Source organism: Rana temporaria, chromosome 5 (assembly GCF_905171775.1).
Source record: "Rana temporaria chromosome 5, aRanTem1.1, whole genome shotgun sequence".
Classification (NCBI taxonomy): domain Eukaryota; kingdom Metazoa; phylum Chordata; class Amphibia; order Anura; family Ranidae; genus Rana; species Rana temporaria.
In genome coordinates this window covers 84453520-84472482 of record NC_053493.1, presented here as the reverse complement: position 1 = coordinate 84472482, position 18963 = coordinate 84453520, and the positions used below count along the sequence as shown (strand labels likewise).

Here is an 18963-nt window from a genome sequence, read left to right as displayed (position 1 = left end):
GTTTGCATTGTTGGGTCTGGTGTCTCTCATCTTCCTCTTGACAATACTCCACAGATTCTCTATGGGGTTTAGGTCAGGCGAGTTTTGGAAATCAAGGTCCTGGAGTTTGGAGGAAGAGTGGAGAGGCACAGAATCCAAGTTGCATGAGGTCCAGTGAGAAGTTTCCACAGTCGGTGATGATTTGGGGAGCCATGTCTTCTGCTGGCGTTGGTCCACTGAGTTTTATCAAGTCCAAAGTCAGTGCAGCCTTCTACCAGGAAATTCTAGAGCACTTCATGCTTCCCTCTGCTGACCAGCTTTATGGAGATGCTGATTTCATTTTCCATCTTGGTATCTTGGTCTGAAGCCTCGTACACACGACCGAGAAACTCGACGGGCAAAACACATCGTTTTGCTCGTCGAGTTCCTTGTTAGGCTGCCGAGGATCTCGGCGAGCTAAATTTCCCCATCCCTGTCGAGGAAAAAGAAGACATGCTCTCTTTTTGGCTCGACGAGATCCTCGACAGTTTCCTCGTCGAAAATGTACACATGACCGGTTTCCTCTGCAAAAAAAAAAAAAAAAAGCAAGTTTCTTGCTGTTTTTTGACGAGAAAATCGGTCGTGTGTACGAGGCCTCACTGTATTTGGTTGGCCAGCAAACTCGCCTGACCTAAACCCCATAGAGAATTTGTGGGGTATTGTCAAGAGGAATATGAAAGACACCAGACCCAACAATGCAGACAAGCTGAATGCTGCTATCAAAGCAACCTAATCTTCCATAACATCTCAGCAGTGCCACAGGCTGATTGCCTCCATGCCACGCCACATTGATGCAAGTCTTTAGTGCATACTATACTGTACATGGACATACTTTTCAGTAAGCCAACATTTCTGTATGAAAAATCCTTTTTTTATTGGTCTTATGTAATATAAAAAATTTCTGAGATACTGAATTTTGTGTTTTCACTAGCTGTAAGCCATAATCATCAAAATAAAAAAAATAAAAAATGTCTGAAATATATCACTCTGTGTATAAATTAATATATTTAAAATATATGAGTTTTACTTTTTGAATGGAATTACCGAAATTAACTTTTTGATGATATTCAAATTTTTTGAGATGCCCCTGTATGTCCCTTCCTAGAGTATGGCACAACATTACAGGTATAATTCACAGGTCTCTATTCATTTATAGTTCTTATGCTGTGACAATGACCATTGTGCATATGTGACATTCTTACCACACCTCCAATTGTAAATCCCAGCATATATTTTAAATAGATTGAATCTTTTAAGGTTGCAGCTGCCTATTATCTGCATTATCTGACAACTGTCTTAATCACCTGTTTAAATTTGCGCTTAAAACAATTCAAGTGAGAATTTTCTTCAGTAAATTATATGTAATTTGTATTCCTTTTGAAGTTGGCCTAATTCTAGTACCCATAATTCAAAGGTTAATCCTAGATTACAAGGAAGATTCTTTTCCGTTTGTGTCTGAGCTTCACAAAAATATTTGCGCTGTTCCACCTGTCAAACTCGACAAGCTTGGTTGATTTTGCCACAAAGAAAATTCTGGAGGCTTCCGCATGTACAGTATAAGACCCCCCACCTGCTGAATGTACACAGAGGCGTTTAGCGTCAGGGATGTTTAGGGTCAGATAAAAGAAACACTGTCAGTGCGTCCAGGAGCAGTGCTAATTTGGCAGAAAAAACTCATCCGGACGTGTCTTAACAGTAGGCTCATTTAGTGCTTGAGCATTAAAGTGATTTTTTAAATTCAATACCAATCATACTTACCTGCTCTGTACAGTGGTTTTGCACAGAGCTGCCCCAATCCTCTTTTTCTGGGGTCCCCCTCCCGACTCCTCCTCTTTATTGGGTGCCACCAGGGAAAGCTGCTATCTCTTGGGGCACTCGTACGTGCTTGTTCCCAAGCCGCTGCTCTCGTGCACTTCGCTGGATCGGATGGGCTCAGATAAGGAAAGGGGGGTCTGGGGGGGCAGCACAGAAGGTTTTTCACCTTAACCCCCCTTGCGGTATTCCCCAGTCTGGCTCGGGGTAAGATTTCAATACCAAAAGCGGTATCCCCAAGACAGACTCGGGATCGCCTTGCAGCATCCACAGGCACAAGTTACTTACCTTGTCCCTGGATCCTGTGATGCATCCCCGCTGTGTGAGCGAGCGGTGTCCTCGCTCGATTCACACAGTGCCCGTGTGCTGCCGATCTCCGTTCCCTGCGACGTTACGACGCACAGGGGCAGAGATCGGCGCCAAATTACAATACATTACATTACATACAGATTACAGTACTGTATGTAAAAAATACACACCCCCTTTGTCCCTAGTGGTCTGCCCAGTGTTCTGCATGTACTTTTATATAATAAAAACTGTTCTTACTGCCTGCAAACTGGAGATTGTCCATAGCAACCAAAAGTGTCCCTTTAAGTCAAAAGTGATTTTAGAGCAGCTAGAAAACAGCGATAATAAATTATTATCACTTGCAGAATTGAGCGATTGCGATTTGTGGGGAAATTCGTCATAAAAAATAAAAGTAATGACAGCGACAATTCTGCAACTGAGCACATTTCTGTGTTTTTGATTTGATTACATTATTGAATATTTTTTATTATAATTACATTATTATTTGTTATAATTATTTATAGTTATTTATTATATTATCATTTATGATTTTGTTTTTCAAACTTTATCATACCCGAGATGTCTACTAGACTCTTGTTTGGACAGATTTAAGTGAGTTATTCTTAAGAATTACAGGCCTACAATGTAAAACGCCAAATTTTCATGCAAAATAATTGTACCGCTTTTAGCACCTAAAACCAGAAAGAATCATACCGCCAGGGAGGTTAATGCATTAAGGTAATAAAACTAAGCGCCTCTAAGTGCAGAAGTATAAAACTTCTCTTCTTTTATACTTCTGCACTTAGAGGCGCCTTGTTTGTTTTTCTGTTTCCATTAGAGATTGCTTGTCTCCCTGAGTGCTGCCTAAAGTGTGTGAAGATTTGCTACCCTCTCCAACACAGACTTTATCTGTCAGGATTCAAATGCTTGCAGCGCCCTGGATATACACATTTTTCTGAAAAAACTAAGGCTTTAGAACCACTTTAATTAATTTCAAAGGCCAGAATAAATTACTATTCTGGCCAATAAAATTAATTAATGCCCAAGAGCTTGATGCGCTTAAATACGTTACACATGTCAAGCTTTTTTCCTGGCAAAACACCACTGCCAGGAGGAAAGGCATTTAAGAGAGATAGCAAAAATGTCCAGTGTGCATGAGGCCTAACAAGTGTTTACATATATTGCAGTAGGACACACTATTTACTTAAAATTGTCTGCCACCACACTGCAGCTCATATTTTGTTGGACATTTTTTGAAATGCAATATGCCACAGTGCACAGATAGTTCACATGCATTGTGGTGTGCTGGCTAGGTGCGTTGGGGTTCTATTCAAATTAAAGGCTCTAAAGCCCCAAGGCTTTGTGCATTAAAGTAAAAAACCTTCTGTGCTGCAAGATCCTCACGCCCCCCCCCCCCCCACACACACACACACACCTTATTCTTACCTGAGCCTGGTCCAATCCAGCGAAGTGCACGAGAGCAGCAGTTCTCGCTGCGGTCTCCCTCCTCACTGGGCAGATTGATGGCACCCACTGCAATTGATTAAATGCTGTGATAAGGGAGCTGGGGGTGTGGCTAAGCCTCCTATTCTGTGTCAATAGACACAGACAGTGGCGGCTTGAGACCGAGCTCGCACATGTGCCCCCATGGAAAGTGGCTTTAGCGAAGAGGAGGAGCCTGAGGTGCTGGTGGGGGACCCCAGAAGAAAAGCTTTGTAGGTTATTGTTAATGTTTTGAACTTTATTTGTTGGGCAATGGGAAGCCAGTGGATGGATTGGCAGAGAGGTGTGGTGGACACTGAACAGTTAGTAAGGTGGATGAGTCTGGCAGCAGCATTCATGATAGATTGAGGAAGGGATAGCCTACAAAGAGGTAGGCCAATGAGGAGGGAGTTACAATGATCAAGGCGAGAGATAACAAGGGAGTAAATAAGTTGATTAGTGGTTTCAACGGTTAAAAAGGGGCATATTTTGGAGATGTTACGGAGGTGAAGTCTACAGAATTTAGACAGCGAATAGATTTTGGGCTGAAAGGACGTGTCAGAGTCCAGGCTTACACCTAGCACCCTGGCATGAGGGAAGGGACTGAGGGTTGCTTTATTGATTTTGATGAACATTATAAGCTCAGTTTTAGAAGGATTGAGTTTGAGAAAGTGGGGTGACATCCATACTGATATGTTAATTAATAAGTTAGTAATGTGAGGGGAGACTGAAGGAGTGAGGTGAGGAGTAGAGAGATAGATTTGGATGTTGTCAGCATAGAGATGGTATTGGGAGCCATGGAAGTTTATCAAGTGACCAAGGAGGAGGTGTAGATGGAGAAGAGGAGGGGACTGAGGATAGAACCTTGGGGGTCCCCCACAGAAAGAGGAAGTGGAGAGGAGGAGACAGAGTTAAAAATACGGTAATATTTTTTTTATTGGTCCATTGAGGTACCTTGGCAGGCCATTCATTGTTATTTTGATTTGTTAATGCGCCGCTTCAGACAGTGCAGGTGTACAAGGTAAAAGTAATGTTATACAAAGGTATCAATGTCACAAATCACATGGGATTTGAATAGTTGAGATAGAATGAGAGAAATCTCACTATAGTTTATCACTCTCAGGTATTCCTTATGTCTCATACACACGGCCGGGCTTTCCGAGAAAAAGTCAGACAGATTTTTTTCTCGGAAAGTCCGGCCGTGTGTAGCCTCCACCTGACTTTTTTGTCGGAAGTCCGACGGACCTTAGATAGAGAACCTGTTCTCTATCTTTCCATCGGACTTACGGCGGACTCACGGCAGACTTTTGGGCACAGTGGCTGCGTTTGATGGCATGGCACAGTGGCTGCGTTTGATGGCATGGCACAGTGGTGACAATTGATGGCACAGTGGCTGCCTTTGATGGCATGGCACAGTGGCTGCGTTTGTTGTCATGGCACAGTGGCTGCGTTTGATGGCATGGCACAATGGCTGCGTTTGATGACATGGCACAGTGGTGACAATTGATGGCACAGTGGCTGCGTTTGATGTCATGGCACAGTGGCTGCGTTTGATGTCATGGCACAGTGGCTGCATTTGATGGGCCCAGTGGCTGCATTTGATAGGCACAGTGGCTGCATTTGATGGGCCCAGTGGCTGCATTTGATAGGCACAGTGGCTGCATTTGATGGGCCCAGTGGCTGCATTTGATAGGCACAGTGGCTGCATTTGATGGGCCCAGTGGCTGCATTTGATGGGCCCAGTGGCTGCATTTGATAGGCACAGTGGCTGCATTTGATAGGCACAGTGGCTGCATTTGATAGGCACAGTGGCTGCATTTGATGGGCACAGTGGCTGCATTTGATGGGCACAGTGAGGCTGCAATTGTTTTTTTTTTTTTCGTTTGTTTGCTCCTCCCCAAAAAATTTGAGCACCAGCCACCACTGACTGTGACGTTTTCGCCAAAAGGAAAAATGAGAGGAAATCCCAAATTTTACATTTATATGTATCTTTTTATTGTATTGATGTTGAGGCTCACTCTTCCAGAAGTCAGTGACATTTCCATATATGCCAATGGTACTTTATAGTTCTCTTTTTGACAGAGACAGATTGGGATGCAGCGCACACATAATATATGCAGGGCTGGAAGCTAATAAAATGCAGAGTTTTGAGCTTCAAAGGAAACTCTTCACAAAATAAATACCTGGATAAAAAGACTCAAATGGAAGCTGTCATATTCTAACTCCAGGTCTGCACTTCAGTTCTTGGGCAGTAATTCAGGGATTACACTTTCATGAATCCAGAAGGCTTTAGTTTCATGCAAAAAAAGCAAATCGCATCTGCTTTCATCAGATGCTTCTCACCCAGGTATTTTTCTTTGTGACGGGTTACTTTAAATATTAATGATTTAGCTGTATACTCAGCACTGCACAAACTAGGTCCCTCTAAACGTTTATGAGAAACTAGCAAATATAAAATAACATAAAAAAGAAAAAAACAGTGCAGCGCTAGCACTGTTTTTTTCTTTTTTTTTCTTTTTTTTTTTCTTTTTTCTTTTTTATGTTACCAAGTTGTTGTACACAATTTAGTGCTAGCAGCTATTTACATTTACAATTCAATATTTAATTTAGCGCAGCGTCAACCTTTTGGTTTTTGTTTATTAAATATAAAATAACAACCTTATTAAAATAAACTTTTTTTTTTTTTGCAGACTTGGGGGTCAATTCACTAACGGATGACTCATCAGCTGTCAGCGGGTTGCCCGCTGATAGCTGAATGTAAAAACACATGCCGACAATAAAAATTATGAAAAAAAACCCCAAAAAAACAACAAGAACTTGAGGTCCCCCCCAATGCATACCAGGTCCTTCTGGTTGGGTCGGGTCTGGCCCAGTATGCACAAGTTGGTGATATCACAAGGGCACCCCCAAGCCCCTTATTTATGAACTGTCAAACAGTGGAGCAGGCAGACTGAAATTGTCAAAGAAGAAATTGTCAAAAACTTTTGTACTGTCTTTATTCACTTTTACACTTTTTTGGTGAATGGGCATGGGTACTATGGGGAATCCACAGCTGATGAGTCAACCATTAAGGACGCTGCAGACGGCTTCCCAGCCCACTCCTTAGCAATCAACTTAATGCTATAAATTACTGCATTAAAAAATGTGCTAATTACTGCTCAAACAAACATTCACGTTCATTATGTAACGCAACATTCTTACTAAATTGCATTTTTAAAACTGATTTAACACTAGCGCTATTTTACTGCAATTTATTTGACATTATTTAACTCTTAGGCCTCATACACACGATAGGTTAACCAGAGGACAACGGTTTGATGGACCGTTTTCATCGGTCAAAACCAATCGTGTGTGGGCCCCATAGGTTATTTAACCATTGGTTAAAAAAAAGACAACTTGCTTTAAATTTAACCGATGGATTCCTAACCGATAGGTCAAAACCGATCGTTAGTAGGCACGACCATCGGTTAAAAATCCACGCATGCTCAGAATCAAGTCGACGCATGCTTGGAAGCATTGAACTTCATTTTTTTCAGCACGTCGTTGTGTTTTACGTCACCGCGTTCTGACACGATCGGTTATTTAACCGATGGTGTGTGTGAGCGACGGACTATCAGTCAGCTTCATCGGTTAACTGATGACAACGGCCCTTTAGACCGTTCTCATCGGATGGACTGATCGTGTGTACGAGGCTTTAGTGAATTGATCCCATAGAACCTATGATTTAAATCTGAGTTAAAGCGGATGTTCCGCCAAAAAAAAATATTAAAAGCCAGCAGCTACAAATACTGCAGCTGCTGACTTTTAATATTAGGACACTTACCTGTCCTGGAGTCCAGCGCCGTCCGCAGCAGATGACGAGCGATCGCTCGTCACCCTGCTGCTCCCCCCTCCATCCACGCTGAGGGAACCAGGAAGTGAAGCGCTGCGGCTTCACTGCCCGGTTCCCTACGGCGCATGCGCGAGTCGCGCCACGCCCGGCAATTGGCTTCCGCTGTGTGCTGGGAGCCGAGTGTTCCCAGCACACAACGGGGGGGGGGGGGCGACGGGATGTGACGCAATGCCCGTCTTTTGCCCGTAAATGCCGGGCCGGAAGTGGGTGCAAATACCTGTCTTTAGACAGGTATCTGCACCCCCCTCCCCCCTGAAAGGTGTCAAATGTGACACCGGAGGGGGGGAGGGTTCCGATCAGCTTTGAAGGTGGAGAACGGCAAAACTTGTATTTTTTCCATTTTAGAGGGAGAATTATAGCTCTTGTCAGTTTTTTTTTGCCATCTGTGTCCCATTGCGGAGATTGCCATTAACGTCCTGTCCTATAGCTAATATACGAAGTGAGAGAATGTGGTGACTGCATTACGTTTTTTTTTTAGGCTTTCTTTCTTTAATGTTTAGTAATATGCAAAAAGCATGAAAAAACACATTGGTGTGAACCAAGCCTAATACAGGTGTTACTGGCAAAATCACAAGGTGAAAACAGAGGGGAAAAAAAGCCTAAAAAATAAAACTAATGCAGAAGTTAGCAGTCAAATTAGAACTTTCTGAGGGGAACCCCAGTAAACATATGAAAGGGTTAAATGAGGAAATGGTTGTTAAAGAAAGCCATCTGCTTCTCTTATTCACATTGGTTTTAGACAGGTGATCTCTTTAATGAGGAGGTAGTCGAGGGTGAAGGAAAGGAAGGAATGTACATGTTTGCTAAAGGTGACACATTATTCTGACAGGATCAAACAGAAAAAGCCAACCATGCCTGGAACACATCCCAGACAATAGCGATTCCAGGTCAGTCTGCACAATAAACTGTGCCTGGCCTTCTGCAGCAGCTCCCCAGCATCTAGCAATACTACATTAGAGTAAAAGAAAAAAAATAGAATGCAGAAAGAAAAAGAACTGAGAGATTTTTCTTTTTTTACTAATGCAAAATGAGATGTGCAATAGTCCAATGTTGGCAGCCATCACCATTCAGTTGTACTAGGTTGCATTGCTGATAGATATGTGGACGTGGTTCTGTGGAAAGGTCACACAGTGCGAGGCCTATGGTAACAACATTTTCTGCTCTACAGTTTAAGCATTTTTTAAGCATAGGATATAAAAAGAATGCATCAAATTAAATAAGTCACTGAGAAGTCTCTGTGGTTGGCTCTGCATATTTTAAACATAAGTGCAGCCAAAAAATAATAATGAAAATTTGGCACAAGGGCCTGTAATTTACATTCAGTTGTGTCCCTTGTGCTGATGTCTCTTCTTTTAGGGGAAATCCTCCTCCGTCCATTAACGCCCCCCACCCTTGCTGCCTTAATCTTCCAATATGATGGGAGTTAGCTAAGGTGCTGTCACAGGCTCTCATTAAGACTGCTCAACTATCATACCTCCCAACTTTTTGAGATGGAAATGAGGGACACCTAATAGCAAAATTATGTAGGCGTAGGGCACACCTCTTGCCACGTCCCCTTAAAGGAGAATTATACAAAACAATATTAGGTAAACCCACAAGTGATTTATTTTTTCTTACCACTACTATTCCTTTATACTATCTTATGAAATTTACAAATCTAGCAATTTAGAAATTGGATGAAAGGTGGTTTAGCGCTGGGAAACACTTGTATTTTATATACATCTATATAGATCAGACTAAAATCAGGGGCACATGAAGAGGAAAGAGGGACAGAGACAGTCCCTCAAAATCAGAGACAGTTGGGAGCAGGGGCGGAGTGACCATTGAGTCACTCGGGCACTGCCCGAGGGCCCCATGTCACTAGGGGGCCCCATCTGGGTTGCCAGGCTCAGTAAAACCAGGGACAGTATGTAAAAATCTATGTTTTTTTACATCTGTCCCTGATATGTCTGAAACCAACATGCTTCTGATGTGAAAATCCAGAGATTTTAGCTGCCCCGCCTCTGCACTGCCTCCTGGCGTGGTGGTCATCTGTAAGCCCAGGGGCCCCATAGTCTTCTATTGCCAGGGGGACCCATGAGTTGTCAGTCCGCCCCTGGTTGGGAGCAACTATGCCCACCCTTACTGCCAAGCTGCTCCATTCCTAGAAGCCATACTACAGCTTCTATGAATGGAAAGTGATCTATGAATAGGGGATAGACCTATAAATCATCCTCCATTCTTAGATCACATTTCATTTATAGAAGCTGTAGTATGGCTTCTAAGAATAGAGCAGCTGGGTATAAAGCCTCGTACACACGCTCGGTTTTCTCAGCAAGAACCAGCAAGAAAACTGCTGGCAGAGCTTTCTTGCCGAGTAAACCGAGCGTGTGTACGAGGCTTTCAGGTTTCTCGTCTGGAAATCTGGCCAGAATCTCAATGAGAAAAATAGAGAACCTGCTCTCTATTTTCTCGTTGAGATTCTTGTCGGCCTGTTTCCCGAAGAGAAACCCGAGAGTGTGTATACTTACCTGTCGCCCGGGAAACCTGCGCATGCTCGAAATGACTTAGACGCATGTGCGGTAGCTTCCACGGCATAGGTAGGGTGAAGCAAGATGGTGGTGACGGCAGTGAATGTGACGCGACAACGTCACCGCGTTCTTGCCTTTCAAACGGTCTGTGTGTACACTCGGGCGGCAAGAGATTCTTGCCAAGAATCTCGTCGGGAAAAACAATGTTTTTTTCCTGACGAGATTCTTGCCCGTGTGTACGAGGCATAAGGCCCATTTCAGACGGGGTGGACTCTGTTAAGTGGATCCACCTCCTCAGCGGGATCTGTCCGCTAACCCCCTGCTGAGCAGGCGGATGACAGTTCCGTGTCTAATCCACTATGCAGAGTGGACACAGCCATCTGTTCTCTATTGGGTGGTCAGATGGAAATAGACCACCTGTCCATTTCCATCTGACTGTCGTCCAAGCCGATCTGACAGATGGGGAACGGATCCCCATCCATCTGTTTTTGCTGGCCCGCATCGGATGCAGGCGGATGTAAATGGACGCATGTCCATTTGTATCAGGCTCCCCATAGAGAACAATGGGTGGACTGATCGGTTCACTGGTGTGAAAGGGGCCTAAAGGGCAGGCATAGTCAGGCTCTTGATGGCAACCTGTGACAGCCCCTTCGTTTTATTAACCCCGAAGAATACAGCGGACAGACAGAAGAGGACTGCAACTAAAAGAATAGGCATCAGCACAAAGGACACATTCTACTGACTGTTAGATATGCCCCTTTAAATTTTGGCAGCACTTACAGTGATTGTAAAATCTAGTTTTTTTTTCCTATAAAAATAACAAACATGTTATACTACCTGCTCTGTGAAGTGGATTTGCACAGAGCAGCCCAGATCCTCTTCTTGGGTCCCTCTTTTGTGATCCTGGCCTTTCCCTCCTGTTCAGTGCCCCCGCAAGAAGCAGCTTGCTTTAGGTGCACCCGAGCTGAGTCTCAGCTCCCTGTGTCCATGCAGACACGGAGCCCGACCCCGCCCCCTCTACCCTGATTGGCTAGCTGACTTTAATTGACAGCAGGGGCAGCCAATAGCACTGCTGGCTGTTGTGTCTCAGCCAATCAGGAGGGAGAATCTCGGACAGCTGTGACACTCGTGGACATCGCTGGACAGAGATGGGCTCAGGTAAGTGTTAGGGGGGCTGAGGGAAGCTGCAGCACACAGAAGGCTTTTTATATATTTTTTTTTTAATTATCTTTTTATTGACAAATGCACAAAAGATGACAAATACAGGCAGACAAATGGCCATGCTATATCACAGTTAGGGTAATAACCGTCAGAGTAAATACCACATTCTAAAAAAGCAGTTTGTGCAAGCAATAAAGATTTCTAAACTTTTGAGAAAATAGTAACTAGTAATGCTGGACAGCTTTTTATCTTAATGTATAGAATGCATTAAGATAAAAAAAACCTTCTGCCTTCAAAACCCCTAGTTCTAGCAACACTTTTGTAGTGGTATGGCCCATTAAAATGGCCTGCACCAGATTGGAAAATCCCTGCCATCCATTTTGGTAGCTTTACTGACTCATGATTCAGATTCGGATATTTCCTAGTAGACACTTTCTACGAAATTCCCCTGAACAGGTTTCAAATTAATCAAAAGGAGGATTACCCCAGATGTGTCATTCATAGTTTATGAATCCGAGGTGATGAATCACTGGAAAACACACCTATGTTTATACTCTTCTTTCATATAATAGTACCAGAACAATGGGATGACTGCTGCTTTACTTCAGGCCTACAACAGGTTCGTTTTGCCAGCAATTACTTTTTTACCAATTGCTGTGACACAGGTCTGTTTATTAGTGCTTTAACCCAAGATTTACACAACTTTCACCCAATATATACAATTTTTTTTTAATTAAAAGAGAAGTACAGCCAAAGCTCGTTTTGGCTGTACTTTTACTGTGGAGTGCAATTTGTTCTGCTATCCTGTGACCCGATTTGAACAGACAGCAGGCAGAAGTCCGCTGACAGCTGACCTCACAGAGCCAGTTAAGGGGTTGTAAAGGTACAATTTTGTTTCCTAAATAGCTTCCTTTACCTTAGTGCAGTCTTCCTTCACTTACCTCATCCTTCGATTTTGCTTTTAAATGTCCTTATTTCTTCTGAGAAATACTCACTTCCTGTTCTTCTGTCTGTAACTCCACACAGTAATGCAAGGCTTTCTCCCTGGTGTGGAGTGTCGTGCTCGCCCCCTCCCTTGGACTACAGGAGAGTCAGTACGCTCCCTAAGTTGCAGATAGAGAAAGGAGCTGTGTGTTAGTGGGTGTCCTGACTCTCCTGTATTCCAAGGGAGGGGGCGAGCACGACACTCCACACCAGGGAGAAAGTGTTGCATTACTGTGTGGACTTACAGACAGAAGAACAGAAAGTGAGGATTTCTCAGAAGAAATAAGGACAAGCAAAATCGAAGGATGAGGTAAGCGAAGGAGGACTGCACTAAGGTAAAGGAAGCTATTTAGGAAAAAAATAATTGTACCTTTACAACCCCTTTAAGGCTGGGGAAAGATCACAAAAAAAGACAACTTCTCTTTTAAATCTTGGATGAAAATATTGACAAATTGACCCTTCAAAGTACATGTAAAGATTTTTTTTGGCTTGATTGGTTAAGACCCCTGTCAGTATTTTTTTCTGTCTGTGTCCCTTTAGGAAGATTTCCTTTTACTTCCTGTCTCAGTTTCTCTCCAAAGCAAGGGAATATCCTCTCTTTGTTAGGTGTCATTAGAACAGGTGTACGATTATTTTTATTTTGTATTACAGGTATTTACTCTATATACCGCTGACAATTTATAAGGTGCTTCCAAATATTGTTACATTCACATTAGTGAATCAAAGCCAATTAAGGCAGGAGCCAATTAACCTAGAATGATCAGAAAATGATATAATATTCTAAGTGTTGCAAACACAAAAGGGAGCTTCTACTGTATTTTCTGTTGTAGCTATGCCAACTGTGTCTGGTTAATAATTCAGAATGGCTTTCTGTTTTATCTATTATGTTTTGTTCTTTCACAGATCAAGCAGACATCTACAGGTACAGCTTCGGATGTCCACTACTGGATTGGAAAGGACTCCACTCAGGATGAGCAAGGCGCGGCTGCACTCTACACATCACAACTGGATGAGGCATTAGGGGGGAGCCCAATTCAACACAGAGAGGTGCAAGGACATGAATCGGCCACATTTAAAAGTTACTTCAAGAATGGAGTTATGTAAGTGACTTGAAATGTTGTTCACATCAGGCAGAGTCATTTTTGGAAATGTGGATGACAGTCTAGCTCAGCCTTTCTCAGCCAGTTCTGTGGGACCCTAGGATTCCTCCAGAGGTTCCTAGGGGTTCCTAGGGTAATAAGAAACTTCTGCCTCTCAAATGAGTAACTGCCAACACCAGTGATTTTTATTTTTTTTAGCTATCTTCCCAATGACAAGAAATGTAAGGAACATTCTTCTCACTGACCATCACACTGATAGTATCATAAGCTGTAGATTTTCTTTATAGTAACAGTAAGTTCCCTGAGCCTGGAAAGTTATTTTAAGACTTCCTTCATGTTAAAAAGAGGAAAAAAGGTTAGCTTCACAAGAAACAAGAGATATAGTTGTAATAGTTGTTCTAATTCTAGTCTTTGGTGGCCACCAACAGTGCATTTTTTAAAACTGTTTACAAAAATGTAGCGCTTCCCTGTATGGGTCACTGGAAATAGCTGGCTCTTCCTTAATAGTACAGAGACTGCACACCACAAGATACACTCCTGCTCCAATAACACAGTCTAGGAGATGTCTTTTGAAATGTATTGCTTGAAGAATTTTAAACAGGAGAAGGGTTAGGGCATGGGATACTCCAAAAAAGCTTGCATAGTAATTAGTGGGCACTCTTCTCTAGGCTCATATGCATGGGTTTTTCTGGGGACACAAGGGATTGGCCAGTACCCTGAGACCTTCTGAGAGCCATCTCAGTCCGTAGCTACCTCTGGCACTTTAAACCCAAAAGCACACAGTCACCAGGGATTACAATTTACTGTCAGTACACACAAGTCCCCAGGACAGCTGCACACCTTCCAGCTTTCTCTGCATCTGGTCCAGTGTGTGAAATAATCCTTCCCTGGACCAAATTCCTTTTGGTGAAGTCCTACAGCAAGCTCCTCAGAAGATCATTCCAAGTTCTCAACTCTGCCACAGCTAAGACCTCAATGAACAAATATATACAGTCCACAGGTTGCCTCAGGGGGCAGAGGCTTTAGAATCCTCCCTGCCGAGGAAAGGACCATCTCTCCAGGGATCCAGACAATATATCACCTCCCCAGCCACCTTCTGGACACTCCCCTCTAGGAATTGGCCAGGGCATAATAAATATTTAGACTGGTCATTTGTCTATCTCAGCCCCATGTTCAGGAAACCTCTTTCCAGAAGTAGAGGGAAGCAGTTAAACTCAGCCTGTGATTCCCTGAACAGACCAAAGCAAACAATCACTGCTCCCTTGACTACAGAAGGAGCCAAAAACAAAATTTGCCTAACATCCTGTGCAAGGAGGGTGCTACATCCATAAAGTGTTTTTGTTACTAATTGATAAAGCTATGCTTCAATCTGAAAGTCTGAAAGTCATACAGTAATGGTAAGCTCTGAGTTGAGAAATGCAAGTCAGGACAACTAAATGTATGTCTAGCCAAAGCCTTATTTTTCATTTTAGATAGGAGTCACGTTGGGGAGATTTCCCTCTACATCATTGCTAGCTGGCCATAAAAGCACATTTTAAGTAAATTGTCTTTTATATTATAAAACTTTCAATAGAGTTTATATGCTAAAAAAGTGCATATTTTAAGCTACTAATTTACCGAGCTGTGCCTCTGTCTGAATGTCTGGAACACATGAGTTGTTGATGGTCATTTAGTACCATAGTGGAAAAGGATTGGTCTAGTGTAGTGGTGTTCAGCTGTGGTCCACCAATAGCACATGTTTTCCCCACTCCCTGGTAGGCTCACGGCAGCAAATACTAATAACCCACATAAAATACTAATATTAATAATCCCAGATGTGTGGGGGCATGGCCAGGACCGGCATATGAGAGGAAGCGTGTCTGACAGCTCTGCTCCAGTACCAGCTATTGATCCTCTGCCAGCAGCAATCCAGCGTTGCCTGACGGCTTTCCAGCTGGCTACCGACCCAGTCAACCTCCCGGTCCACTTGCCGGCCCTCTGCACACGCGGAATGGCAAAGAAAAATAAGGATTTCCCGGGCCCTGAAATCCAAGATGGTGCGGTCACGGCCCTGGCACAGCACACACCGAGGGGAGCGGAGAAGGCTAAAGAGAGTGGCAGTAAAAACACACAGAAGTCCCAGGGTAAGGATTACCCGAGGGATATACTATACTATGCCCAAAAGCTGAGGGGAAATCAGGATCAGACCACGGGGGGGGGGGGCGCAGAGACATTCCCATTGCCTGTACATGATAAACTGGGACAGTCGGCTGAAAACACAGCATGGCATGGAGAGCCTGAGAGCCATGCAGAGCTGCTGTCCTCTCTGCCTACAGATCCTGATGCTGATGAGCCTGAGCAACCGACTTTGGCTGAAATACTCCGAGCATGTGTGTATAGCTTCAGTCAACACACTAAAAAAACAGTTTGGGAGCCTGAGGGAGGACGTGTCCTTTCTGAGACAGAACCTTCAAAAGATCAGGAAATGCATGACTACAGTGGAGAGCAGAGTAAGCGACATTGAAGATAAATTGACACCTGTTGCTCGGGAAGCCCATGTCGCCCATCAGCTAGCCAGAGACACCAATAATAGAGCTGATGACATGGAAAATCGTCTGAGGCGCAGTAACATACGTATTGTGGGGCTGTCAGAGAAGGGAGAGACCCAACCTCCTTTGTTGAAGGATGGCTCATTGATATATTCGTAAAGGATGCCTTCTCCCCATTTTTCACTGTTGAATGGACTCATCGCACTCTGGTTAGCCCACTGCAACCTGGCGCGCCTCCTGCCTGTCTTCTACACTACTGAGACAGGGAAGCAGTGCTGAGATCTGCCCAGGAGTGGGCCAATGTTCAGTTCAATGGCGTTAGAGTGTCCTTCTATCCAGACTTCTCTGCTGAAGTGCAGAGACGCTGGGCCAAGTGCAATACTGTACCCTGCAAAGCTGCTAACCGACAGGAGCACTTCATTGAATCGCCCCCCGGAGGTGGCTGCATGGCTTGATTAAAATGAACAGGCCCTACGTCACCGCAGAGAGGATGAAGAAGACAGCGATTGAAGAGTGGTATACTCCCGCAAGTTCAGGAAACTGTTTTTTGTTTGCTTAGAGCTCTCTACAAGCTTGGTAAGGAAAGTTCACCTTTTTGCTAAGTTTTTCCTTTTCATTTTACTGGTTTTCTTCTATAGTAATTTTTTAAAACAAACAAATGTTTGGTTCTGCTGGGAGACATAATATTGCCATGTGAACTTTGAGCTATCTTGTTAAGTTAACAAGAACGAATGTGCCTTATCTACGTGAGAAGTAGAGAAAAATCACTATATTTGTTTTGATAAACTTTGGATTATAGTAGCCTGTCCTGTTGACAGCCTGTTTTTTTGTTTGTTTTTTCACTTGCCCGTTCTCCACCGCAGGTTTTTTATGGCAGGTAGTCCACCATGAAACTATTATTATTCAAGAGTTGGCACCATAGTTCCATGGTGCTTTCAATCTGTGCTAGCGGCCCTTTACTGGTGGAAGAGTCGGATAACAGTATTATCTACCAGTCTGCCCAATAGGGGTTTATTAGACCTATCCAGACCTGTGTACCTATGTTCCGAGAAGAGCTTTACAGATATAACACTGACAATATTTTCCTATTTGTACCCATCTTTAATTGTCCCCAGTGGCTAATATTCCGGTAATATCTTGGAGCGTTAGAGGTTTAAGCTTCCCACTTGATGATTTCTACTTGTTTGAAAAAGTTTCATCCAGCCATCTTATGTTTACACACTTAACTGCAGAAACCCAGACTTGTCTTAAATATTCTTGGGTGGAAAGGGCGTACCACTCCTTTTCCAGGGGGGTGAGTGTGGTGGTGCACAGCTCCTATAGACTTTCAGGAGCTTGATGCATGTAGAGATTCAGAAGGGCGCTATATTTTTTTGCACCGTCGTATTGGAATGCTGCAATGTATCCTTGCATGTATATATATATACCTCCTCCTTTTGAAGGAACGGTGCTCCAGGTCCTGCTGTCTTATCTAGAGGGGAAGTCAGATTTACTGTTACTGATAGTGGGAGATTTCAACTGCTGGTCCCTCCATGGACAAGCACTCAGGATTGAGGGCGCCTGCTGCATTGAGGGGCTCCCCATTCCTAAGATTGTTCAATGAGGTGGGCTGGGTGGATTTATGGAGGCATAAGAACCCCTTGGATAAGCAGTTTCCCTGTTTTTCGAAAAACACATGGAACATTATCCAGAATTGACATGGTGATCAGTAACTCTGCCATGCTCCCATCCGTCTCAGAGGTTGTAATGTATACAAACCCTGCAGTGTGTTGGACCATTCACACATGGTGATTAATCTAATTGTGTCCCCACTGTCTTGGCTGTCCAGGGCACCCTGGAACTGTAATGCCTTTTGGCTGAAGTTATTTTTATCTTACGAGGGGATGGAGCAGAGCATTCGTGAGTTCTTTGCCAACCAGGTTTCTGCTGACTCCACTTTAGTCCGATGGGAGGCATTCAAGGCATATTTGAGGGGACTTCTTATTTAAGAAATTGCTAAAGTTAGGCAAAATTCATCTGGGCTGAGGGAGGAGCTTGAAAAACAGGTGCATGTATTGGAGGTACAGTATGTACAGGACCCTACTGACTCAGCCAGGGAGTCTTGGCAGTCTGTTCAGTCTGCTTATAAGCGGCTGCTGTCCTCCACGGCAGAGAAAACGCGTTTCTTCTCCAAGATGGCATTCTTTGAGAAGGGTGAGAGCGCAGATCACCTTCTAGTTAGGATTGCTAATTCCCAGGAGTGTTCCCCTGCATTCCCTAACTGTAAGGCCCTGGTGATAGGACGTTCTGCCCATGAAAATTTACAATGATCCCAGATGTGTGAGTAAAAACAGCAGAAGAAAATTGCAATTAGGAAGTTTTGAGGTGTTGAAATTAGCCCCGCTGGCCTAGTATCCCTTTCAGGTAGGTGGATGGCCATGTCTTGGTAGGTTTGCCATACTCTTCCCATTTTCGGATGATGGGTTGAACAGTGCTCCATGAGACGTCCAAAGCTTGGAATATTTTTTTATAACCTAACTCTGCTTTAAACGTCTCCACAACTTTATCCCTGACCTGTCTGGTGTGTTCCTTGGCCTTCATGATGCTGTTTGTTCACTCTAACAAACCTTTAATGGGTTCATAGAACATCTGTATTTATACTGAGATTAAATTACACACAGCTGGATTCTATTTACTAATTAGGTGGCTTCTGAAGGCAATTGGTTCCACTAGATTTTAGTTAGGGGCATTGGAGTAAAGAGGGCTGAATATAAATCAACGCTACCTTTTTCAGATATTTATTTGTAAAAAAAAAAAATTTAATTTTTTTTTAATTTTCCTTCCACTTCACACTTATGTGCCACTTTGTGTTGGTCTATCATATAAAATCCCAATAAAATACATTTACGTTTTTGGTTGTAATATGACAAAATGTGGAAAATGTCAAGTGGCATGAGTACTTTTTCAAGGCACTAAACATGGCTGTCTGTGTCCCTGCTGGGGAGATTTCTCACACTTTCCCCCAGTCATGCAAAATCTATCATACAGGGACACGGAAAATAAACGAAAATAAATTTTTAGTAATGTGAGGAAGGGTTAGGATTTCTAACAGTGTTTTTGTTGCCTATTTCTTCCAGTTCCAGTGACAGTTATACCTGCCCCCCCCCCATTTCTTAACCACTTGACCACCGGGCCTATTTTGGCACTTC

General features: G+C 43.4%; 1 protein-coding gene across 1 annotated transcript in view; it reads left to right on the top strand.

Moving 5' to 3' along the window:
• VILL (villin like) overlaps nt 1-18963 on the top strand; it is a 119069-nt gene that overhangs the window by 46528 nt on the left and 53578 nt on the right. Inside the window, exon 4 of the mRNA XM_040352794.1 lies at nt 13051-13247. Within this exon, the coding sequence (XP_040208728.1) occupies nt 13051-13247 (197 nt within the window). The remainder of the gene's footprint in view (nt 1-13050; nt 13248-18963) is intronic.